At 35.4% G+C, this 24,870-nt stretch overlaps 3 protein-coding genes across 9 annotated transcripts; 2 read left to right on the forward strand and 1 right to left on the reverse strand.

The window, feature by feature from the left end:
• Positions 1–789: 789 nt before the first annotated feature.
• Positions 790–5,507, forward strand: LOC111488405 (AP2-like ethylene-responsive transcription factor At1g16060). 2 transcript variants are annotated; one of them, XR_002719188.1, is made up of 9 exons: positions 790–1,087; positions 1,174–1,256; positions 1,396–1,404; positions 1,499–1,587; positions 1,717–1,790; positions 1,873–1,923; positions 3,213–3,289; positions 4,199–4,867; positions 5,489–5,507. XR_002719188.1 is itself a non-coding variant. In XM_023136139.1 (8 exons), the coding sequence occupies exons 1-8, from the start codon at positions 921–923 to the stop codon at positions 4,732–4,734; spliced, it is 1,086 nt and encodes a 361-aa protein (XP_022991907.1). In that variant the 5' UTR covers positions 790–920; the 3' UTR covers positions 4,735–5,085. The 2 variants fall into 2 exon arrangements, 1 of the variants encoding a protein (XP_022991907.1); XM_023136139.1 differs by lacking the exon at positions 5,489–5,507 and having other exon boundaries at positions 4,199–5,085.
• Positions 5,508–7,479: 1,972 nt separating this feature from the next.
• LOC111488021 lies at positions 7,480–9,868 on the forward strand. 2 transcript variants are annotated; one of them, XM_023135595.1, is made up of 5 exons: positions 7,480–7,927; positions 8,566–8,783; positions 8,936–9,064; positions 9,277–9,408; positions 9,492–9,868. In XM_023135595.1, the coding sequence occupies exons 1-5, from the start codon at positions 7,618–7,620 to the stop codon at positions 9,603–9,605; spliced, it is 903 nt and encodes a 300-aa protein (XP_022991363.1). In that variant the 5' UTR covers positions 7,480–7,617; the 3' UTR covers positions 9,606–9,868. The 2 variants fall into 2 exon arrangements, with proteins under 2 accessions (XP_022991363.1, XP_022991364.1); XM_023135596.1 differs by having other exon boundaries at positions 7,492–7,927; positions 8,583–8,783.
• A 425-nt stretch (positions 9,869–10,293) lies between these two features.
• On the reverse strand, positions 10,294–24,870 carry LOC111488020 (nudix hydrolase 3). 5 transcript variants are annotated; one of them, XR_002719147.1, is made up of 22 exons: positions 24,671–24,870; positions 23,575–23,754; positions 22,613–22,708; positions 21,812–21,908; positions 20,216–20,349; positions 19,271–19,352; positions 18,264–18,350; positions 16,602–16,708; positions 16,164–16,335; positions 15,801–16,054; positions 15,617–15,698; positions 14,362–14,427; positions 13,853–13,930; positions 13,575–13,670; positions 13,159–13,265; positions 12,877–13,045; positions 11,872–11,955; positions 11,672–11,766; positions 11,507–11,597; positions 11,275–11,421; positions 10,487–10,694; positions 10,294–10,430 (listed from the first exon to the last, which is right to left on the reverse strand). XR_002719147.1 is itself a non-coding variant. In XM_023135590.1 (21 exons), exons 1-21 carry the CDS (start codon positions 24,748–24,750, stop codon positions 10,620–10,622), a joined length of 2,379 nt encoding a protein of 792 aa, XP_022991358.1. In that variant the 5' UTR covers positions 24,751–24,870; the 3' UTR covers positions 10,294–10,619. The 5 variants fall into 5 exon arrangements, 4 of the variants coding, with proteins under 4 accessions (XP_022991358.1, XP_022991360.1, XP_022991361.1 ...); XM_023135590.1 differs by having other exon boundaries at positions 10,294–10,694; XM_023135592.1 differs by having other exon boundaries at positions 10,294–10,694; positions 22,631–22,708; positions 24,671–24,869.

A 24,870-nucleotide genomic window follows, 5' to 3' on the forward strand; every position in this document is an offset into this window, starting at 1 on the left:
TTTTTTTATGCTGGGTTAAATTTGTAGAGAATCAAAATTTAATTGGTTTGTGTGTTGATATTTTCTTGGTCGAGTCAACCTGACCCTACTCTATTTTCTAATTTAGGGAATGACTATGAGTTTATAATTGATGTATTAGATATTAGGCTCAAAGTGGACAATATCATGCTATTAGATATTAATTATTACATTTTCTAAAAAAAAAATTATTATAATTTTGAATTTAGGAAAGTAATGCCTAGTGGGTTGATGTCATGGCACCCTCTCTCATGGAGATTTTATGTAATTTATGCATCCAATAATTTCACTTAGTTTTAATCCCTCTTTTTTCAATGTAAAAAACATGCATATTAACATTAAATCATCTTCATAATCAAGCTTAGCTTTAGATCTACTGATAAATATTTTAACTAAACTTCACATTTTAATTATAAATCCGATATATTAGGAAAACCATATTATTTATTATCCTCATAAATACATATTTTCATACACATTTATTTAAAGTTATATGTATTTAAAAAGTATTTTTAAAAATAAATATTATTATTATTTTATTTGAAATATTAATAGAGAGTTTAAGAAAAAGAAAAACAAGAATTGGGAGAGGAAATAGGGAAAATAGGTGAGAAAAAAGAAAAAGAAAAAGAAAATGAAAGCGCATAATTAGAAAGACGGGCATACGATTTAAAAACCGACCTCCTCTTCTGCTGGCATTCCAATACCGATACCAAATATACCAATACCAAACAAACAAACAGCTCCCATCTGTCGCCCTATATATTTGCTTACTCTTTCTTTTCCCTTCCCTTTTAAATTTGCCCTTTTCCATTGGATGACTCTGTCATTTACTCTCCCTCTTTCTTCCGCTGCTTCACGTACTTCCCTCCTCCCACTCCGTCGCCTTCTCGCTTGCTTTAATGGCCAAGATCTCACATCCGCCGCACAAGAATTCCATTTCTACCACCGCTAATTCTCAGTCTTCTCCACTCCATCACAGCCAGAAGAAGGTACTCAAGCGGACGCGTAAGTCCACTCCTCGAGATTCTCCCGCTCAGCGTAGCTCTGTATACCGCGGAGTCACCAGGTTAGCCATTATCGGTTTGGTTAAAACTTAAAAGCTATTCAATCGGTTGATTTTTTTTTCTCTTGAATCGATTTGGTTTACTTTAGGCATAGATGGACGGGACGGTATGAGGCGCATTTGTGGGATAAGAATTGCTGGAATGAAGGACAGAATAAGAAAGGAAGACAAGGTTCTGTAATCTGTTGTTTTCTCTTTCAATCTGTGATGTTTGGTTGCGATCCTGATTTTACTCTTCTTTGATCTTTTGATTTATGCCTCTGTATTGCGGTGTGGTGGTTTATTCATGGAATCTGAACTGAAACCCGCAGTGTATTTAGGTATTTCTGCGATTTGAACTTTGATTTGCGATTTAACCTTGAAACAGAGTGATCGGTGTAAGTATGTGTACTGTTGTTTTCTTCTGATTTACAGGTGCGTATGATGATGAAGAAGCAGCGGCTCATGCTTACGACCTTGCTGCGCTCAAGTACTGGGGAACTGAAACTGTTCTCAACTTTCCAGTAATTTTCCAATTGATCGATTGTTGTTCCGCATTCACTTGTTTATTTTATTTATTCTTTTGCCTATAAGGAAATCAAGAAATTGGTTGAAGATCATCTGTTCAAGTCCTCTGATCTTATTGTTTGTAGCTATTAACGTACCAAGACGAGATTAAAGAAATGGAAGGTCAATCAAGAGAGGAGTATATTGGATATTTGAGAAGGTAATTGCCATTTCCAGAGATTTTATTTCTGCTTAAACTTTAAATTAGAATCCATATCCATTTTTATGAGTTCAATCCACAGGAAGAGTAGCGGCTTTTCTCGCGGGGTTTCGAAGTACAGAGGTGTAGCAAGGTACCATAGCCTCGACTATAACAGGACTGTTGCCTCATTATTAAGAAGATTATTAGTTTTTGTGTGACATCTGTTTATTTGTTTTTATTTTAAAAATAATAAAAAGTGGATTCTGCCAAAGAAATTTGGAACTTCTCTTTTCCACATGGAAACAAATATTTTAAAACTTTTATCAATTAAATTATAAATTTAGCTTTTAACCTTAAATTTATTTCATTTTTAAAAGTATCTAATTATTATTTGAATGTTAAACATGTAAATAAGTTTTCAACAACATATTTAAAATTTTAAAAAGTAATTGATTTTCTAAGTATAAAATTGAGTTTTATGCTTTTATATAGAGTAATGATGAATTTTTTCTGACACAAAATAAAAAAAAATTAAGAACACTTTTTAAAATTTAATTATCATAAAGATATAAGCATACAAATTCGGTGTAATTTCTGTTTTTTTTTTTTTTTTTTTTTTTTTTTTTTTTTTTTTTTTTTTTTTTTTTTTTTTTTTTTTTTTTTTTTTTTTTTTTTGCCTACAAATTTGTTACACCTTTGTTGACTTTGGATTGCTAGAAAAATGTATTGCAAGAGCTTTAATTTTGCAACTACCCATCTGTTTGTTGGTTTATGATTTAAAAAGTTAGTTTATAGCATAAAAGGTATGCATGACTTGGGCTTATGTTATCCATGTAATTAGTAAATTTGTAGCTTCTGGAAAACAATTTTATGCATCAAATGTAAACTAGGCTTCCTTTCTTAACCAAAGTCAAACACTCCGTAGCTGTCTAGCTGCCTTATGCAAATATATGAAGAATCTAACGTGTTGCGTGTGGAACTTTCTTGGTTAACTTTCTACGTTGCCCTTTTTCCAGTCTCCTTGTGCTATCAATTTGTGAAATTTCTCTTTCCACTCACAGTATTGAAGTTTCTTCAACTACTAACCAAGAAGAAGAAAAAACTACATGTCGGTATTTCTCTATAAAGATGGAAGACAATCTTGACATGTAAAGTTGACATGTAAAGTTGTTTGTTAGTTGTGCAAAAAAAACCGTTACAATCTTTTGAAATTTTGACGTATTTTGAATTAAGAATTATAGATTCACATAAATTCTCATACGATCTTATTTTTAGTTTCACTAAGAAGCCTCCAAAGATGTATTTGTTTACCATTTATAACCATTTACTTATAAATTTATGATTATGCTAACTCATTTTATATTTTCTTTTTGATGTTTAGTAATTGAAAATTGAAAGAGTTTGGGTTTGGGTTCGTGTAAAATAATTACATTGCTGCAGGCACCATCATAATGGAAGATGGGAAGCTCGAATCGGAAGAGTGTTTGGCAACAAATACCTTTACCTTGGAACATACGGTAATTTCCTTAAATTTTTAAAAAATCATTATTTCTCATGAACATAACCAACATTATATTGTTCATAAATAAAGTTGACATCATAGACTACACTCTTTAATACTCGGCATGGATATGAATAGTCTTATTATCTCTTTCTCTGGTGTGTAGTCCCATATTTTCATCTGCCTCCTTATGCTTTAAAAACCCATAATATTGATTATAAAGAAACTGCGCTATATTATCAAATGGTGAAGGTTTTGTTTGATAGGTAGCGGTTTGTTATCATTATTTTAATAAAATAAAGTTGTTCCACTATTGGATAACTACTTTATTTATTTATTTTGGGTAGGGATTGTTTTCACTTGATTTTTCTTTAGTTTTTTTTTTTTTTTAATTATAAAATCATGCTTATTTATTTCATAAATATGTCTTCAAAATTGGAGTAAATCGTGAAAACAAAACAAAGTAGTTTTATATATAAAAAAGTTATTTTTATATTTAAAATTCAACTATTTTAGCTAATGAATCAAAAGTTTCTTTTAAAATATAAAAATTAAAAGTTAAATCAGGGTTAGTTTTCAAAATCTTTTTTTTTTGTTTTTTTTTTTTTTTTTNGTAGGACATCCCAAACTTAATTTTTAAAAAATAAGATATTAAGATCATTTCTGTTCTTTCTAAAATATTTAAATATATATGCAACTAAATCCAGTTGTTGGGATGTAGATCACCAAACCTCAACTGCTGCATGGCCAGCCATTTAAGATTATTCATTTTGACACATGATTTCATAAATTTTTCAAAGTCCTCCCACCAAATTTTGCATACAAATTAAGATCTCCAATTTATTATTATTATTTTTAAAATTTTCCTCTCTCTTGTATTATTATCTTCAATTTATTTTTTATTTTATTATTATTACTTTCACAGCTACCCAAGAGGAAGCTGCCACAGCTTACGACATGGCCGCCATAGAATACCGTGGCCTTAACGCCGTTACAAATTTCGACCTTAGCCGTTATATCAAATGCCTCCGTCCTGAGGAACAAGATATCCCAAACAATAATAACTGTCCACCAAGCCCTAACGCCGGCAAAACGACTTCAGAATTGGACCCCAAATCCCTCCTTGAATTCACCTTTCCGTCCCAATGTTCGAGCTCCGACCAACCCATCTCCACGCCACCGCTGGGACCTGGCGACGGTGAGTCCTCGTCGTCGAACACGCTGGAGCTTCTACTCCATTCCTCAAAATTTAATGATATAATAGAAAGAAACCCCACCGCCGACCCTCCACAGACGCCGCCGGAATCTGACCGGCCTCGCCGCTGTATTCCCGATGACATTCAAACTTACTTCGATTGTACTCAAGATTCCGACGACATTGCCGAAGGCGACGACGGCATTTTTGGGTATCTAAATTCGTTTTTACCTTCATCAAATTTTCACTACGCACTCGATGCTTAATTAGGTAGGATCAAAAGAGGGGATTGAGGAATTTAACGTCCGACGAGATCAGCAAAAGAAAATAACTTCGGCCATGGCCATGGCGGATTACGAATATCGGGAACGGAGATAATGGAGGCGTGGCCTGAGGCAGGTAATTAATTAAAATTATAGACAAAATTAGTTTTTTTTTATTTTTCCACAGCCTCCTTTTATTCACAAGAACGAGAGAAGGAAGCGTTTAATTCCATCCCACCCCCCGTAGAATTCATCAGCATGCAACAGTAGAAATCTTGCATGCATTCAGAATAGCGATTGGAATTTTTAGTAGAAATTTAAATTATAATAAAAAGGGCCAGAATTTGTCATGAATGAATTATTTTTATTTTTGTAAATAATACAAATTAGAAAGAAAAGTACGTAAAACTTTAAATATCATTTTTGTTAATATAATTGTCCAGCCCAATATTTAATTTAAGCAATTATTATTTTTTGTTAATATATGGGACGAAAATGAGCAATTATTATTATTTTAATTAATTGATGCAATAATTTTGATTATAAATAATAATAATAATATATTAACCTGAAAGTAAAGTATATATAATACGATTGAAGTTTTATAGGTTGTGGTCACATAGCATCTCTGTGACCTTATGCATCCCTTTAAGATGCATTTAATAAGGTTGCCTGTTTTTGTCGCATGTGATTTTGATTTGGTTCGTTGGAAGTTGAAGTGCTTACCTGTATATATTTCATTAACGTACTTCGCCAGCTCACTACTTGAGGAATTGTATTGGAATCATTTTTATTGATTAATGATTTATTTCAAAGTTGTCTGTTCAGTTTTTGAAAAAATAAAAAATTATATAAAAATTTATTTATTTTATTAGATAAAATTTGAATTTTATATCCAATAAATTCAAAATTATTCAATTTTGCATGGGGTAGATTTATGAGTTTTAGAAAAATAGAAAGCACAGCTATCACTCTGAAAAGATAGAGGGAGAAAAGAGAGATATCCGAAGGGATGTTAGGAATCACACTCTCTACAATGGTATGGTACTGTCCACTTTAAACATAAATTTTCATGAATTTTCTTTGTACTTTCCAAAATGGCTTATACTATGTGGAAATGTATTTTCTTATTTATAAACTCATGATCATATTCCCACAATTAACCAATGTGGGACTCCCTCTCAACAAAGGATGGGGTGATGGTTTACGTTACAGCAGCGAGAAGCGATTTCGACTGGCTCGGGATTGATTTCAGACGAGCTCGCTGAGAATGAACACAAGGAGAAAACAATGTCACAATTATAGGAACTCTCCAAACTTGTTTCAACACAATATAACACTCCATTAGAATGTGCGAGGAAATGAACCTGATCCCATATATGATATTTTATACTTACACGTTCCATTCCGTCGTTGATGGCAAGCCATTGCCAATTTTCGGTCCTGCCATTCCTTTCTTTTCCGATATCCAATATTGTCCTTTCCTTTTTATGTTTCTCCTCAAAGTTTTAAAACGAGTTTTTTAGGGAAAGGTTTCCAACCCTACAAGTAATAATTTGTTTTCCCCTCTAACCGATGTCTTCACTGGCACACTGTTTGATATCTGGTTCTGATACCATTTATAATAACCCAAATCCACTACTAGCCGATATTGGCTTCTTTGAATTTCCCAATCGTGTGGAGAGATTGGAGAGATTTCCACGCTCTTATAACGAATATTTCATTCTCCTCTCCAACGTATACGAGATGACAATCAATAACCAAACTTACTAAGATGTTAATCAAAACAAGTGAGAAGTGCTGGAATCCTTACCTTCATATTGGGGATCAAGTTTTCCTTACCTTGTCGGAATCCACCGCCGTCGATGCAGCTACGGCTGTGCCTGAGATCAGTTAGGGGATTCAGATACAGAGCGTTATAGGGAGATTGGCGAGGTATACAAACGTTTTCTTGTCACCCATCGTCCTTTGGTTTGTTGAACTTGAGACAAAAACAGTTTTAGCCCAGCCCAAATAATGTTAAGCCTTCGGTGGGCTTAGGTCTATATATTTCTTGCACAAAAAAGCCCCTCGGGCCTCTAAACAACATAGAACAAGTTTTAGCCCAGGCCAAATACTGTAAGCCTTAGGTGGGCTTAGGCCCATATATTTATCACATAAAAAGCCCATCGAGCCTCTAAACAACTTAGAACAAGTTTACCCAGCCTAAATACTGTTATGGGCTTAGGCCCACACATTTCTTGCGTAAAAAGCCCATCAGGCCTCTAAAAACTTGTTCTAAGTTCTAGCCCAGCCCAAGTACTTTTAAGCCTTAGGTGGGCTTAGGCCCACATATTTATTGCATAAAAGCCCATCGGGCCTATAAACAACTTACAACAAGTTTTAGCCCAGCCCTAATACTATTAAGCCTTAGGTGGGCTTAGGCCCACATATTTTATGCATAAAAAAGCCCGTCGAGCCTATAAAACAACTTAGAGGTGGGTCCATTTAGTGTGACCTGTGTTTTAGCCCAGCCCAAATACTGTTAAGCCTTATGTGGGCTTAGGCCCATATATTTCTTGCGTAAAAAGCCCATCGGGCCAACAAACAACTTGCAGACAGGTCCATTTAGTGTTTGATTTTAAGCAACATGTTTTAGCCTAAACCAAATACAGTTAAGCCTTATGTGGGCTTAGGCCCACATATTTCTTACATTAAAAAGCCCATCGGGCCTATAAACAACTTACAGATAGGTCGGTGGGCGCAGCCATGGCCACAGATCGAGTGGCTTATCTTCTTCTCCGCCACTCAAAGCCGCTCTCTGAAAACCCACACTGACCCTCTCTGCTTATACAAACCACACAACAATGTCACTTCAAGCTCACCTGGTTCATTTCCTTCTCAGCCATGGCCGCCGCAATTTCCTTCACAATCTCTAGCTCTTCTCTCTGGTCTCGACTTTCTAAACCCGCTTCTAAATTTCGCGATCGCCGTCTGAGAATCATGGCCGCGGCTACCGGAACTAAGGTGGTACCCGCTGTGATAGTCGGAAGTGGGCGCGTTGGGAGGGCGCTGCTGGACATGGGAAACGGCGAAGATTTTTTGGTGAAGAGAGGCGAGTCCGTGCCCCTTGATTTTCCAGGTCCTATACTTGTTTGTACTAGAAATGATGATCTTGAAGCTGTTCTTGAATCCACTCCTCAATCGAGGTGGAACGGTATGATCATCGAATCGTGCTATTGTCTTTATTTTCTCTCTTATTTTGAATCGAGACGCATTTATTGGCGACGATATGCTTCACTCCCATCTCGTTTTGTGGGGTTTGAAATTTTTTGTTTTTGTTCCAAGTTTTAGCATTATGGCCTTTCTTGTTTTGATTGCCTATCCCATAAACTCAGCTTCAGCTCAAGTTTTTTGGTACAAGTTTACCAAATTTCATTTCCTTTCCAATTGGTGTTATAGTTCACGTCTGGACTTCATGACTCAATTTAATATCCACGCTTGCATACCATATGCAATCAACTAGACAACCGAGCACACCAATGAGGATGTTTCTCGATGGGTGGATTGTGAGATCCCACATTGGTTGGAGAGGAGAACGAAACATTTCTTACAAGGGTGTGGAAACCTTTTCCTAGCACTCTCTTAGCATTTTAAAGCCTTGAGGCAAAGTTTGGAAGTGAAAGCACATAGAAGACAATATCTGCTAGCTGTGGGGGTGGGTTTGGACTTGTTGTTAAATTTCTAATGCAACATTTGGATTTCGGAAGAATTTAGGGTATTCTAATGCAACATCCCATTTGGAATGGCTTGTGCTGTATTGTGTTTTAGCAATGGATATTGACAATCTAGCAGATTTGGTTTTTTTCCAGAATGGAATGCTGGACCCTTGGTATGAAAGCAAAGGTCTAAATGATGTTAATCAAGTGTTAGCATATTTCGCTATCTCAAAGCTGGGAGAGGCTCCTGTGGATGGAATAACGGATACCAATCCTGAAGGACTGACAGCAGCGTATGGAAAATGGGCATCTGCCGTAGCTGGAAGGCTCAATGCTGCAGGCCTCTCCTGCAAGGTAAATTCACAAAAGAAATGTGCCTCTTGTGTGTAAACTGGGAAGTAAACAATGAGTTGTTTCATGAATGTTCTTTAGAGAAATATGTGTCATTTATGATATTCTTTTATTCCATATACACACTAACTTTAAAGACTGTGTTTGTAAGCTAGGTTCTTGACAAGGAAGCATTTGAGAAACAAATGTTGGAGAAGCTGATTTGGATTTCTGCATTTATGCTCGTTGGAGCACGTCATCCAGGTGCGACCGTGGGTGCTGTGGAAAAGGATTATCGCTCTGAAGTACGATACCTTCTTCACGCAATTAGTTTACTGCATAATTCTTCAGCTATGTATGTATATTATGGAATCATTCTTTATAAGGGTGTAGAAACCTCTCCCTAGCAGATGCGTTTTAAAAACATTGAGGAGAAAGCCTAAAGAGGATAATATATGCTAGCGATAGGACTTAGGTTGTTGCGTATAGACTATCTAATCCGAATTTATAATTGCAGGTTTCTAGCCTCATTGCAGAACTTGCATCTGCAGCCGCAGCTGAAAGGCAGTTGGTGTTTGAAGAAGGTATAGAGGAAAGATTATGTGCATATTCTCGGGCTGTGGCTCACTTCCCCACGGCAGTAAAAGAGGTAGATTAAAATCAAAAGGGAATTCTGGGAGCTCCCTCGATACCTTTTTTTTTCTTGTGCTAACAATCCCTTTACTTGTACAGTTCAAATGGCGAAACGGGTGGTTCTATTCTCTCTCCGAGAAAGCCATTGCTGCTGGAAAACCCGACCCCTGCCCTCTGCATACCGCTTGGCTTGGGGAGCTGAAAGTTATCTAGGAATGACCCTGTATTGCTATCAAATGGATTTCCTGTTGCACAACCGTTGGCTTTAATCCAAGTGAAGAACTCTCTTTTTGTTTTAAAAAGTAGATTTTGTACCTGTGTTCGTCTATCTACAAATCACCTCCAGTTACTTGTTGAAACTGGGCCCAGCCTCTTTCAGTTGGTTATAGAGAAGGATTCATCATCTGTACCATCCTGAACTTCTGAACAGAAAAATCCATCAATAATGTCAAGAGAGATTTAATCAAACTTCTACAGAAGAAACTCCTTGCGAACAAAAAAAAACAAAACATGAAATTTAACAATGCCAACATTAGAGCAATGTGGAGGGAAATGGCAAAACTATGGTGAAGAAATATGGAGATTGTTCAATAGGAAAGCATCGTGCAAATGAAGAGGAAAGCATCGTGCAAATGAAGACATAATAACATGGAGATTTTTGGTTTACTGACTGATTTGCCTTCCCTAGAAGGCGCAGAAACTTTGGAGAATTGAATTTATTGAGGATTATTGAGGAATGTTAGTAATCCTATATGTTGGATGTGACATTATAGAAAAATCGAAAACAAAGCCATAAAAATTCATGCTCAAAGTGTTCAAAGTGGACATTATCAGTGCGATGGCTCCTTCTAGAATTATCCATTCAAATTATATAACACTTTTTAGTATAAGACATTGTGCCTGAGCTCAATAAAGCCTGTGATGGGCAAAAGAAATATTATTAATGCATTTTCTTGAAGGAAAAGACACTCCACAAACATGAGTGATAAAGCCAAATTACTATTACACACCTGATATGGCCGAATTATTATTACACACCTGATATGGCCGAATTATTATTACACACCTGATATGGCCGAATTATTATTACACACCATAGCAATAAGCATATTGTTAATGCATTTTCTTGAAGGAAAAAGACACTCCTCAAACATGAGAGATACAGCCAAATTACTATTACACACCATAGCAATAATCATACTCCAAATTGCCTCCAATAGTAATCCTTCAGCATAAAGGCAAATTCTTCTTTCCCAATATTTTGTTGGCAATGGGGAAGTCGGGAGCTATATCCACAGGTACCTGAAATTGCGAAGTGGAAGGGAACTAATTAGTTTATAATCATCGATATAGTATTAAATTTACAGCATGAGTTCACCTTTAATAGACTATCAGTGTCTTATATATAAACTTGGCTATGATGCATTTCATTTAAATGATCTTCTTTTGTATATATTTTTTAAACCCCATCTATAATACACAATTCTGTTTGTCCCAAAATCTACAATCTTCAAATTTTCGTTAATAGAATATAGGCATGAAGAACATTGATTATTTAGTAAATCAAATAGAGGGTAAACTTCAAAATGGCATAATTCAATAAGAAACAGAATTCATAAATACATCAACCAATTAAGATGTACAGCCATTAGTATATCCCATCAATTTAACAACTATTTAGTTTACTCATTTACCAATTCTATATCTCATAAACAAAACAGTACATTTTAAGTCATTCAATTATTCAATGGTTTATCAATAGGAGTCAATAATTATAGGGTGGTGTATTTGTAAAAGATTAAGATATATGTACTTGATGTAATTACTGGAATTTTCAATCTTTAAATGTAATAGTGAATCTGTGTTATTTGTTAGCGTTTACCTGGATTCGTTCTAAATTTTGCAATGCTGATTTCAATGGTTCGGACATGACACCATATTTCTGAAGAAGCAGACTTGCTGACTCCTTGTCACCTCTTGCCTGTATGGTTAGTATCTCCCTACTCAGGCTTTCAACTGCATCTTCCACCTTAAAAGAAAAATAAAGGACTCATACACTTAAACTAGAAGGACTAACTCATTTGAAGATGAAATTTAGACGTCTAGGGCTGTACCTTGTCAAAATTAACAGAAAATGTTTCATCTGGATTTAAAACGAAGGCTTCTTTCTCATGTAGCCAATTGAACTGCAAGGCCTGTCCTTTTCTGCCAATAAACCGAAAGTCTAAAATGCTAGGCAAGGAAACATAAGCGGAAGAAACAATGTCAAGTTAGCTTACCCATGAGCCTCTGTTAAGCCGAAACGTACTGACCGGAAACATCCCGCAAGGAAAGTAGTATACACAGACTTCAATGAAGCTCCTGGTAGAAGGCCCTGATTGAGATTCCAACATATTAAATTAGTAAATAGATGATCGGTGAACCCAAGAATTTTTTAAAATATTGTAGTTAAGAAGGTCGATGGATCCAACCAACCAACCTGGAGGTTGAGGAACTTCAGTGCCCAAAGGCCTACAATGTCAGCTTTTGCTTCCTCCATAGCTGAGTGGAGTTCTTGCAGTTCCTGTAACAAAAAATAGAGATACGATAATACACTAGAAAGGCCTCCAATAAAACCTGGGAACAAAAAATAGATGTGGAGGGTCGAGTTATTCAGAAGGATCAAGACCACAAGATTGCTCAAAATAGAAAAGTGCACAGCTCCATTCATAAAATACCAACCAAATTGATGGTCTTAGGAATCACAGGACACACCAACAAAAGTAAGCATCTAGAATTTAGCCCAAATAGATTCAACAACCAGCAGCACAACGGTCTCTTTCCATCCGAGCCAAGAAATTGTCTCCATTCACGAGACATAATTGCAGAAGAATAAACCAAATTTCCAGTCGTAAGAATTATGAGATAGAACAAGAAAGTCAGAAAACAAACATCTTGTTTTCGGTTATAAAGAACTTTGATAGTCGGGTGAAGAATGAACACTATATGAAAGAAACGCCTTGTATACACAAAGATGAGAACCACAACTGATGAACTTTACAACCTAATTACCTTATTCATTCTTAACCAAGTCGAAAATTTTAAATCCTCCAACAGATTCTTCTTCAACCAAAGTCACTAGATATGTAATCTAGACGATAAATCTATATAACTTAGAGAATAGGGATGGCTCCATTTATTATTAGTTTTTTTATACTTTTAAAGTATAAAAAAGAGTGAGGACAACATGTGAACCAGTGTTTTTTTTTTCTTTTCTAATTTTGAAAGTAACATTCATATCCAGAATGATAAAATAAACAACATCAAATATAAAATTTGTAGTACTTACAGTACATTAGTACTCAACTAAGAGATTGTTAAGTTGAGTACTAATGTACTGTAAGTACTACAAATTTTATATTTGATGTTGTTGCATAAAAAATATAAAAAAAAGGAGAAGTAATGGCAATCAGATATATCAAAACAGAAAATTTATGGTACTAACCAATCTCACGGTTGATTTTTTACCATTCGGGAGTGTTATGGTATGAGGTCCAATCCCGTGGCAACACTCATGGCAAATTGTATGAGTAAAGAAAGAATCGAAATCCACATATCCACGTTGCTCATTCGTAATACAAACATCAGCAATAGGCTGAAGAATATGCTTGAACCTAGAAAAATGTGAAAACAAGCACATCTAAATATGTCCAATAATTTCCCAAAAGAGAATCCAAAGTTAAGATAAAATGACAGTTGAATCCACGACAAAGAAAATGTACAGTACTTGGCCTCTGAAACGTTCTTAAGCATAACCATTGATGTTCCTCGGTCTTTCACAATTCGCTCGTCATTTGGCAAATTAAAAGCAACAGTCTGAGGGCCCTTTACATCCTGATAAAATCCAACGAATTAATCTCAATGTCATACAGATCTACTTTATAGATTAGCAAGGTTTGCCTCTCCAAAGCTATTGAACAATTCATGTAGAAACTACTGGTCTCCACAATTATTTTCAATAAATTACCATCCAATTTCTTCATATGATAATTCTCAATTCTCAAGTAAAACACACAAGATATGCATCTCTTTCCACAATCTTTCAGTATAAAACTTATGTACATAAAACTACAGAAAAGCATGTCTTATGAAATAAACGAACGTTTTATGTGAACCTGTGAAAATCGTGAAAAATTAACTCACCCCAGCATTGTAGAGAAGCTGGACAACCCGAATGGGAGCAGCACTAACATCTTTTGACTTGTATGCATTGTCCATAGGGAGATTTTGTTCCAGAACCTATAATAATAACTCCATTAGAATTATTTTCCAAGGGGGGAAAACTTTTCTCTTCTCCAAGAAAAGATCAGAAAGTCACCTTTTTTGGATACGAAACTTGGATGTGCATTATAGACAGCAAAAAAGCCCAAAAAGCCAACAAAAAAAGAAAACATATTGTGACTTGGCAGGTCAAAAAATACCTGCAAATTATCACCAAAAAATTTTACTTGAGAAGTTCCTTTATCATCCCGAATTCCGATGAAAGCTTCAAATGTAGCCTGATGCAATCCAAAAATTTAGCATCGTTAGCATATGAAGGTTGTAAACTGACAAGAACTGATAGTTTTAGAAAACCAGTAGATTCAAGTTTGTTATAAAAAAATTAGTAACAAATAGGATACTAATGAAGCCCCACTGTACGGAAGGGATCACACCAATCAGTAAATTTACGTTTGATATAAAACCTGGCACCAAATAGAGTGCCAAATAGGAACCAATAAATAGAGTTCCAAACAGGAACCACACTATGGGAGATATCACAACTTCTTGCCCTAATTTTAAAGGAAAAAAGAGTTCGTTTCAGGAAAAGAAAGTTCTCAAAAGAATTTCAAGCCACCAAACAAAGATATGGCTGCTTGAATCCAGCTTATTCCAAGAAGGTTAAAACAATCAATGTCTAAGCAAAATACATAGCTGCGTTAATAGGTACCTTATACCCAAAAAGTGCATCTTCATAGGTTTCATACGGACCAATGGTAACATCCAACTTAGAGTCCTACAAATGTGAGAAGAAACACAATGTGAGAGAAAAGGAACAGCAATGCTGTTCAAATAGTCTAATACTCGCGTATATACATTGTTAATATTGCAAAACTTGAAGACTCATATTTATAAATCGAACACCAAAACAAATTATCAAGTACAACTTCCTTCTTTGTTTTTCTCGCTATGGAATATAAATCTAGGTGCTGGTAATAGTCAATTACATCCATTATTAAATTCCCATAATTAGATAGATCAGATGTGGCAGTGATCAATTAATGTTGTTGTATATTTTAAGTTCAATAATTCATCAATAAGAAAAAGAAAATGTACAAAAACTATAGGAGAAACATGCTTTGGTATAAGCATTCATTTAAAGTACCTTTTCTCACCATCACCACCAAAACAAAAGCCCTACCTAGGACATGAACGAGGAAGAGAACACTAATGACTCAAACTGCGGCATAGTCTCTCACGTTCTTTGATATTAGTTATCTCATGCAAATTGCAAAAACAACAAATTCATGCTTTTTGGTTGATTTAAAGTGTTAGACCGAAAAAGAAAAATAAACAAAACAAAACTCACTCTCTAGAAATTTAAAAATATTTTGAGAATAAGTGAAAACATCAAATTCTTTTGTAAAATTGCACAATATGCCTTTCCTTGGTGGTGCTCAAATCATACGAAATTCTTTTATATTTCTAGTTTTAATAATTGTTTCCGATTGGAAGGCTCTTCTCTTTTGTAGCTTTTTGGGCGGGGAGCACTGACTCCCTCCCCCCCCCCCCCCCCCCCCCCCCCCCCCCCCCCCCCCCCCCCCCCCCCCCCCCCCCCCCCCCCCCCCCCCCCCCCCCCCCCCCCCCCCCCCCCCCCCCCCCCCCCCCCCCCCCCCCCCCCCCCCCCCCCCCCCCCCCCCCCCCCCGCCCCTAAGCTGTTCCTCGGTTTGGTGCTTTTTAAATATATCCCATTCTCTGTTTCTTATTAATAAGAACACACGCACAAAAAAAATGAGACAAGACAAGACAACAAACAAAAGCAATAAGAGTTCAACTGACACATTGGAAATGAGAACTGTACCTAAGCAATTCCTATACATCCCATTCAGGATTCCCATTGTAGCAATCCATGTCTAACAAATTAACTAGATATGTATTGCATTCACGGCAATACTATGCAAATGTAATGAACTTGTGAAACTAACCAAGTCCATCCATGCTATATCTGATTCATAGTAATCATTTGAGAGGAACGCATTTGCCTTGCTATGTAGTAATCTCTTCAAGCTATAGAAAGGAAAAATATTTCAGAAAACATTGTAAGCAGAAAAATCTAGATTCAGAAATTAACAAAATTCACGTAAAATGTAAAATTGGGAAAACTCTTACCTGGGAGAACTAGTTATATCTCCTGCCTTACGTAATAACTCAGCGGCTTTTGACAGGAAAGAACTATATTCCTGGGAAAAAGGTACATTGTACAAATCATAAATAGAACCCTCCGAAGGATTTGTGCTATCAAGACCACTACTGCAAATAGACAAATCTAAGTTAGATTCACTATGTCTTCGAATGACGCTGAAGAATCCTGCAACAACATCTTGCTGATTCTCCGTCAGACTGTCCTTCCATTGTTTGAATTCCTACAAGATTGTAACAAGAGGTTGCACTCACTGCATCTCAAATCTTTTTTCTTTTATATGAACGCATATCATTTTTTTCTTTATCAATCTAAGTATACTCATTGCATACCATCTTGTCCATGTCAGGAGGGTAGAAATTTGCACCAGGAGGTTTCTGCAATGGAAATGCAGCTTTATATTTCAGGCCATTCCACCCACAAACTGGCCTAGTTGCTTCAGGAAGCAACTTTATTGCCGAATCTGCAGTAGTCAGATATGCATCATTTTCATCAAGGGAAGACCTGTTGAAAGTGAAACATAATTTATTGAGGTGGAGATTAGTCCAGCTTTTAAGAAAACACATTGGCAAAGAAGACTAAGTCATGAAAGAAAGAAAAATAAAAAATAAAAAAGATTAGCAGACAGTGGAGAAATACAGAAAGCTGCAATTTGCAACCAGCCACCCACTGACGCCGCATTAATGCACATATAAGCAGAAGTACATGAACATTCAAAAATTAAGACATTTAGTAAAATTGTAAAAAATCTTGATCTGAAGAAAACATACCATGGAGTCTTATTAATCAGATAATAGGCCCACTTCAATTCATCTAACTGCGATGAAGCAGCATGCTTCCCCAACCAATCTCTTAAATCTGGATTACTGTACCAAACCTGGACAAAATAATATGAAACCATAAATTCTAGACGAACTCATCACCATCAATCAATGATTTAGGAAACAAACCAGTTTCATAAAGCTTTTTGATTTAGAAGGGTCAGAACGAAAAATAGAAACAAAGAAAGGATTCTCTTTAAAATGAAAAGAGAATGCCGGAATGGATCATTCTCTCTCATTCTCATTCCTATAGTTTACTAAATTTATGAAAGAATAACAAATGATTTCTAACTGGTGAGCTCCGGAATAAAATTGAGAATCATTTCCATTGCTTTATTATTATTCTTGAGAAGGTAGGAAATATTTCCATTATCCGTTCATTTTGGTGGATGCTACCACTTTTTCGTTTATGTTTTGCTTCTATCTCTACTCTTTCACAGGTCCCTGGTGGGACCAAAAAGCATTGTGGCAGTATTTAATCCTCTTTGGGAAACATTGAACAAAAGGAAGCCTTGGCCTTTATATCAGGCTTAGCTCACAGGGTAATGGGCTTTATTACAAAGGTGGTTAATTCATTATTAACCACAGTAACTATCTAGTAATCTATCCAGGAAAACAAATAATTCATTATTAACCACAGTAACTTTCTGGGTTTTGTTCAGGCCGATGTACTCTCCTCCCTTCACTTTTTGAATGTTCAATCACTTGTAGCAGTTACCTTTCCTTTCGCATCTCTGGCCAAGCATTTTTACCCCCAACAATCCTCTTTCTACTTCTCACGCAGATTGCCATGTAATTTTACCTCGTAGTGCGCAATTTAGTTATTGCACCAAAATCATTATTTTTCGTAAGGAAGTTACTCTATCCTTTTACCTCAATCACCAAACTCCCAATACACAATCTTTTTCGAACCTATTCAACCGGGTTTCCACCACGCTATCGCCAGATAGGTTCCTATCAGATTGTCACCAGAATGGATACTCTTATACCAATTTGAAAAGAATTAAGAATATGTTGATGTTGATAAGGAAACCAGAGGAAGGATCTGAAGAGCCTTACCCCTACTTTTCCAAATCCAATCAAATTGAAGTACTCAATGAACTCGATATTTGCCCAACCCCAACTTAACAACATAAACTCTAATCCCTTTCCTCTAAGAAACTAGGAAACGGTAAATATGCCCTTGACAACCAGCCGATACAGGCTTTAAAAACTCAAAATATTCATACCTAGCCCAATAGCCACGAGTTTAAAGATTCAAGATATCATCCTTGTCTTAGTGGAAGTGCCTAATACACTAAAACATTATGCAACAGCCTTGAAGCAGATACCATCCTGCTTAAGTTATCTCAACCATCTTTTGATTTTATTGCAATCACAGAACTGATAAGATTAAACTGTGTCAACATGTTTTCTTCTTGCGTAACAAAACAAATTCAGTGTCTCTTGAGAGATATTCCATCACAGAACTGATTTAATCAAAGAACATTCAAGAACTTTTCAGCCTAACTCTTAACCACATATTGTATCTTTCCTATGCCCACAAAATTAAAGCAAGCAAGCTATAAAAGTCTCCCCTATAAGATTACTTCACAAAATGTATATGCGAACCTGCAGGCAGAATATTTCATCCATTATTGCAGCAGCCTTGATAAGTAAATCCAGAGCCTCTTTATCCGCATCTGTAAGCCCTTCCAACTACAGAGAAGAAACACACTCATTGTTTAAAGCAAACGCCAGTAGAAAGAAAATAAAATAATAAAAAGTCATTGGATATTGCATTAAAACCCTGTCAGCACAAGGAATAAGTTTCTTTAAACCCCCATCAACGAGTTGCTGCATTTGTTTTTCTAAGTTCCTGTTTATATTAAGAATTGAAAAACTTATTTTTCAATACCACCAGTATTTCCATGTCTAAGTTTTTAGAAACATTAAATGTTAGATCTATAAATAAAAAAATATATAAAAAGAACAAGTGCCCTTTCATGAAGATGAAAACATAACTATTTTTCTAAAATAGTGAATGCATTACACCAAAATCTGATAGAGATATTTTTTTTAAGCTTGCATTTTATTTGCTTTTGAATCTTTACTACCCTGTAGTTCAAAGTTCAACACACTTATAATGCACAGTTCATCCTTCTATACAAACTGTGATAAAGGAATAAAAGAAAGAACACAAGAGAAGATGTTGGAGATATGCTTAGAAACTCGGTCATGAGAGTATCAATACACAGGAAACTCGGTCATGTTTCCTTTATTATGTCATTTGAGGTGCCTGTCCCCTCCATTTGCAGAATTTTTTCCCTCTATATCTGCTTGTATCTAGGCAACTAGAATTCTTCATAGAGCATATTGTTCTCCCATTCATTTGAAAATGTTGATCAATGATAATTTCAGTTCTCTGATGAAAATAATAATAACAAAAAAATAAAGTAGGTACAACAAACCTTAACATGCGTAATTAGATATTTTTCCTACTTCATAAATAAAAAGCCTTCTATAACATTCAGAGATAGCAAACTCTGAATCGTTATAAAATCAAATATTATAAACAAAACGCACAGGCATCTTCTGAAATAAGCCAAATAGAGCTAAAAGTTCAAAATGGAAGCTACCTCAACATTGAGTGAAACAGAAGCATAGCGTTGCAGTTGCTTTTGTAAAGTTAAACTCCGTGCCACATTGTCCACTTTGTACCTAAGTAAATTTGCAGAGGGAAAATGGGTTCAAGTGCAAAAATAACTTTGCCTGTACGAAATCAAGAAATGAGATTCTTCAGATCCTAGAACCTCCAGGCTTGTGGGGCAAGTGAGAGTGAGAGAGATTACAGCTAATTGATGAAATACATTTTTAAATGTAAAATCTACATATCATGCCATGTAGATTATATCGTTGTTGCATGTATAAGATTGAAGCATAGTGGTGTTACGACTTACTATACACCACAACATAAATAGATGACATCTTACTCTTGCTTAAGAATGCTCTTTCTCTCTCTCCCTCTCACTTCAGTTCTTTATTTTATTCTTCCTTTTTTTTAATAAGAAACCTAAGGTGTGTAATACTACAAAAGGAGAAAAAGTAACAATCTAAGGGCCGGGGGAAGAGAGATAGGGTAACTAGACCTTCCAATCAAAAAGGGTCATAGGGTAATTAGAAAAGAATTAACTATATCCGTGGCACCACCAAGATGCATTTAGATGTACAAAAGCCCAAAAGGTAGAATATATTACAATTTATCCTATGAAAAGGCCCAAAAAAACATGCGGATATTTCAGGCAAAGAAGGTAAGCGGAAATGTTTCATCTCTTATTACTACTTTAAGATAGAAGAGATGAAAGGCTGACGGCTTTGCTATAATATTATATTTCATCCTACAATAGATCAATTTCACCATTTTTCTATTGGAATTCAAGGAGACAGTTCTACAGCCTATACAACAGATCTTGTTCAAGTAAGATCGGTCACTATGTTTCTATTTGAAAACTGAATAATACAAAATTCATAATGAAAAAAAGTACATCATCTCTTCGAGAATGTTAAACCAGTCAACAACGTACCTTTGTGTAATTATGTCAAAAAGTTGACCATATTGCCCATTTACATCATATGGGACATACCCAGGATCTTCGTTTGCAAGTAAGCTTTTATACTCCAGGTAATGTATATATTTAACAGCAGACACTTCTGATTCCTACATCAAATTTAAAGCAAAATATATGTTCATAGTCTCATACAGTTCAGTTTCTAAGGCATTCTGGCCATTACTTGTTTAGGCACATAATTCATTTAATTGCAATAGCCTTTGAAGCTCAAGCATGGACTACAACGAAGATGTGCAATTACTTCCCTTTTTCTTTTTTTTTTCTGGGATACCTATCAGACCCTCTTTCATTCTGATGTCAAGACAACTTCTTGAATATTAAATCGTGGATAAGTGGTCATCATGGTTTGGATTTACTCCCTCTAAGCCATTTACTATTTTTATTGGCTCTTATTGACCATTAGACCAAACCATAGTGGTTTTCTCTTCGATTTCATTTCCATTATTCTTGACATCTATCAGTGTGGATGAACATAGGTGCTTGCCTGTTTTATGGCCATTTAACTTCTCAAAGTAATGTCTTTGTGAATAAATGTTGAAATATACATAGTGAGTTAGACATCAAGTTTTCGAACAAACTAAGACTTTTAGTTAAAAGATTATCATATAATTAACCATAAAGACTTTGAAAGTTTTAAAGATTAAAATATAAATTTGAAAGTTTAGAGATTAAAATAGAAAAAATAAGAAACTACAGGAACCGAAATATGATTTAAATCTTAGATTTTTATCTCCTAGTTGGTGTCTACATCAAATGAATATTGAACTTGCTTTTGCAGAAGCATTGAATAGCCTTTATTACTGCCATCTCCACCTGATCTCAAGTCTGTCTTCAAAATTCTATAATTTCTTTGCAGCCCCAGTTTCCAAAATATTGCTTTTTGCAGCCCCAGCCCCAGTTTCCAAGAAATATCTGTTTTCCCGGTGAACTATTCCCAATCAACAGGTGTAAGTTCTGTCTAGTCAAAGTAAGGAAGATTCTTTGTGAACTCAATAAGCCTATAATCAAACTCCAGCATCTCTTACTGTCTCCGCAATAAAAGAATAAGTGCTGAAGAGTTGAAAAGAACAGTTGCCATTATCAAACCATCCTCCGCATTCTAGTTTCTTACTACATTTAACTGTTAGAATAGAAAGGCGAGGTATATCCAAGTTTGTTCGAAGATGTTAGAAGATGCAAGTTTAGGATGAAGGTCACAGGCTCACAGCACACCTATGTAATCTTACCATTGGAGCTTATAAGTTAATGAGAAGTTCAATCCAATTAACATATGCGGGTGGGGACAACTACGGATAAATCTGTTTCAAACCTAAGGATATATTTGGTTCTCTACTACCTTTTTGTCCCCAAAACCCCTTACCAAAATTTAGAAGTTCAAATATCGTAAGTCAATGTCTTACATCTTTCAAGAAAAAAAAATCTTTTTTTCAAGAATGCTTTGCTGGCTAAGGAAGCACAAACAAAATTTAACATGTCAAAAAAGAAGAGGGGGAAAGCTGCAGGACTCATATTCCTAGTTAAGATTAAATGAGAAACAAATAGATGATTAACCTGAAGAGTAAAAGCCTCCAAAGGGATTGGATCCAATGTTGTTACCAAATACACGTCCTCAAATTCATTATTGATAAATTGTCCACAATTTGTGATGCTGTATATCAATCCAAGGACAAATCATTAAAAATAACAAGCAATACAGGTGTTGACTCTGTTAGAAGACCTCAAAATAGAATTGAACTAATATGCCAATGTATACCAACCGTTAATACACAGATGTCATATTATATGTTATTTCTACCATACAAGAAAAAAAAAATGTTGACATGACCTCTAGATATTGTTGGATAGCATTGAAAGATGTTATCAATTACACTGCCAACAAAGATGTTCAGACCTAAAATAATACAGATTGTGGATCAATGTGCATATTGTCCATGATCAATGAATTGGAGAAGGAAAAAAATTAAGAGGGTGAAATCACTACAATTTTTTTTATATAGAAAACAAAATTCCATCGAAAAAATCCATGGAGTTCCAAATACAATATTAAAAGTTCTCTTGATAGGAAAGCAAGGACTCAAGCCATAGAATTTGAAGCGGGAGAAATCTTACTTTCAAAAACAAAATTCTGGTAAATTTTCTATGGAAAACCCTGCTTCACATGCACAAAATTTTTCTTAACCAAAAAAAAAAAAAAAAAAAAAAAAAAAAAAAAAAAAAAAAAAAAAAAATCAACAATATGCAGGCATTGAACTGATCACAGAGAGAAACTTAGCTAAAAAATTTATTTTTAAAAGATAAAACGGGGATATAATTAAGCACATCATATGCAATGTCTAATTTTATCACAGTTACTTGGAACGATCCACTAACGTCTCATGGAGAAAAACAAATATCATTTCAAATGCATCCTTCGGAAGAATAACGCCAAGCTCTTCTTGAAGCTCCCTCCTGAAAGAGTACATGTAGATTTCTTCGTCATTTTTTCAGTAACAAATGATTTAGAAAGCAGTGGAATGAAACACCAGGAAATCACAATGTAGAACCAACAAATGGTGCCATATTGTCCAAGCCAGGGAAAATAATCAAAAAGAAAATTTAGAGGCCTTGAACAGGTAACCAGAACTAATCAGGTCATTTCAAGACAAAAGTATGAAGGCTTTCCCTAGTATTTATCCAATAGCCTAATTAGAGAAGAAAATGGATTTTTAACAAATACTAACTTCTCATTGATTAATTAAAAGAAGCAAAAATGCTCAAGGACACAGATTCTCAAAGGAGAAAGAACAAGGAGAAAAGGAAAATAACAAAATAAGTGAGGAAGAATGAATAAACGCATCCCGATTTGTGGAAATAACACTCGAAGAATAATGATCACTAAGCTGGAGAGTGAACTCAATTGAGAAGCCTTGAGCCTAGCAGGATTAAAACATACAAACCAAACTACACTCAAAATTGGAATCCAGCAATCTAGTTTGCTATCTTGTATGCCAATAATTTTCTGGAACTAAGGGACAGCCAGAAAAGTTATCTTTATAATTATCATACACAAAACATTCATTTACCGTTACTGGAATCTGTCAACTCCTTGATTTAGTTGACACACTTCATAAGGTATTTTCTACATTTTTGTTTCTCCATTGACAGAGTTGAAACCGTGAATTTAAATGATAATATGATAAATGAAATTTGACCCATGCATTCAATAGAGCATGCTCGTATCTTTTTATGGAAGCTTCTTTGTAGTCTTAAAACCTAAAACAGGAACGGTAACTGATTAGTTAGATGAAAAGACAATTAATCATCAACAATATTACCTAGCCGTCACGAGTGATGAATCGCCAGCAGATATGTGGCCGGCACTGGATATATCCCACAACCCAGGCCAAGAGTCTTTGCAGTCAGCACGTAGTTGGATAAGTAACTCTTGTGTACTCTCAGCAAAAATCCACACGTGAACAGCCCGATGGTAGTCCCCATCTCTATGAACAGCTCCCCTGTATTGTCCAGTAAAGTATTTATGATGGATACAGAGAAATATTTAGCTTGTCTAGTAAAAATAATCACATGGTGAAACCTTTTTTTCATTTTTCTTTTTTCATGAACTTTTTTCCGAATCTATCTCAGTCGAAGCATTCATCACTGTAGAGCTTATGGAGAGTCGTGGAAGGAAGAAGAAGACACCCATGGAAAGAGAAGAAAATCAGAGAACGTGCTCCGATTCCATGAGAATAGATGGATTTACAGACTCCATAAGAATCAGAAATTACATAAGACTTAACGAACAGTTTACATTAGTACTCTATCACAAAATGAAACTATCAGATAACAGAATACACAGCTAAAATACAACAGATAATGGGTTACATGATACACTTGAGCCAGATCGAGCCCAAACAACTACACAAAGTGATACATAACTTGTTTGCAGCTGAGAACAAAACAAAAAAAAAAAAAAAAAAAAAAAAAAAAAAAAAAAAAAAAAAAAAAAAAAAAAAAAAAAAAAAAAAAAAAAAAAAAAAAAAAATCACAGCAACAAGAAGACGAATTGACTTCTTCGGTGTTCTAGCACTTGGCAGTTTGTAGGATTAAGTTTCAATCTGGAAGCTAGATAACCAACATTTTCAGCGACAATGAGACACGAAACCCATCTAATTACACAACCAAAAGGCCTACGGACATTAAAAGAAGAAGACGAAAAGTGTGATTATCACTGTCCCATCATCTTGATGGATATGGATGAATAGTTAGAAAATAAGGAACTCGCATCAAACAAAAATCACTGCATCAATCAGCGATAGAACGTGCCAATTGTTACTCGTGTAAACTACTTTTGCGGTCTAAAATTAACAATCAACCAACCGAACGTGTATGAGCAGACAAAATGAATAAGGATAGTAAAGAAAATCGTGCCTGGGCTTGGAAACTCCAGTCTTCTTTCCAGTTTTGGTAAGGACGTCGAAATGCTCTTCCTGCGTGTGAGACTCGGCCATTGATGAACTTTGATTGATAGGCGTGGATGATAACCAGGTCGGTCTCTCCAGTTTTCTCTCCCAGATAGTAACCAGCTCAGTCTCTCCGGCTGAGCGATGGGTAAGTTGGAGTGAGAGTAA

Source organism: Cucurbita maxima, unplaced genomic scaffold (assembly GCF_002738345.1).
Source record: "Cucurbita maxima cultivar Rimu unplaced genomic scaffold, Cmax_1.0 Cma_Scf00013, whole genome shotgun sequence".
NCBI classification, from domain to species: Eukaryota; Viridiplantae; Streptophyta; class Magnoliopsida; order Cucurbitales; family Cucurbitaceae; genus Cucurbita; species Cucurbita maxima.

Coding starts and splice junctions, on each gene's coding strand:
- LOC111488405 (XM_023136139.1), top strand. CDS start 921: ATGGCCAAGATCTCACATCCGCCGCACAAGAATTCCATTTCTACCACC. Junction 1,088..1,173: donor GTATACCGCGGAGTCACCAG/GTTAGCCATTAT, acceptor GGTTTACTTTAG/GCATAGATGGACGGGACGGT. Junction 1,924..3,212: donor AAGTACAGAGGTGTAGCAAG/GTACCATAGCCT, acceptor ACATTGCTGCAG/GCACCATCATAATGGAAGAT.
- LOC111488021 (XM_023135595.1), top strand. CDS start 7,618: ATGGCCGCCGCAATTTCCTTCACAATCTCTAGCTCTTCTCTCTGGTCT. Junction 8,784..8,935: donor CTGCAGGCCTCTCCTGCAAG/GTAAATTCACAA, acceptor TTTGTAAGCTAG/GTTCTTGACAAGGAAGCATT. Junction 9,409..9,491: donor TCCCCACGGCAGTAAAAGAG/GTAGATTAAAAT, acceptor TTACTTGTACAG/TTCAAATGGCGAAACGGGTG.
- LOC111488020 (XM_023135590.1), bottom strand. CDS start 24,750: ATGGCCGAGTCTCACACGCAGGAAGAGCATTTCGACGTCCTTACCAAA. Junction 20,350..21,811: donor TGGAGGCTTTTACTCTTCAG/GTTAATCATCTA, acceptor AATTTGATGTAG/GAATCAGAAGTGTCTGCTGT. Junction 13,046..13,158: donor AAGAACGTTTCAGAGGCCAA/GTACTGTACATT, acceptor ACATTTTTCTAG/GTTCAAGCATATTCTTCAGC.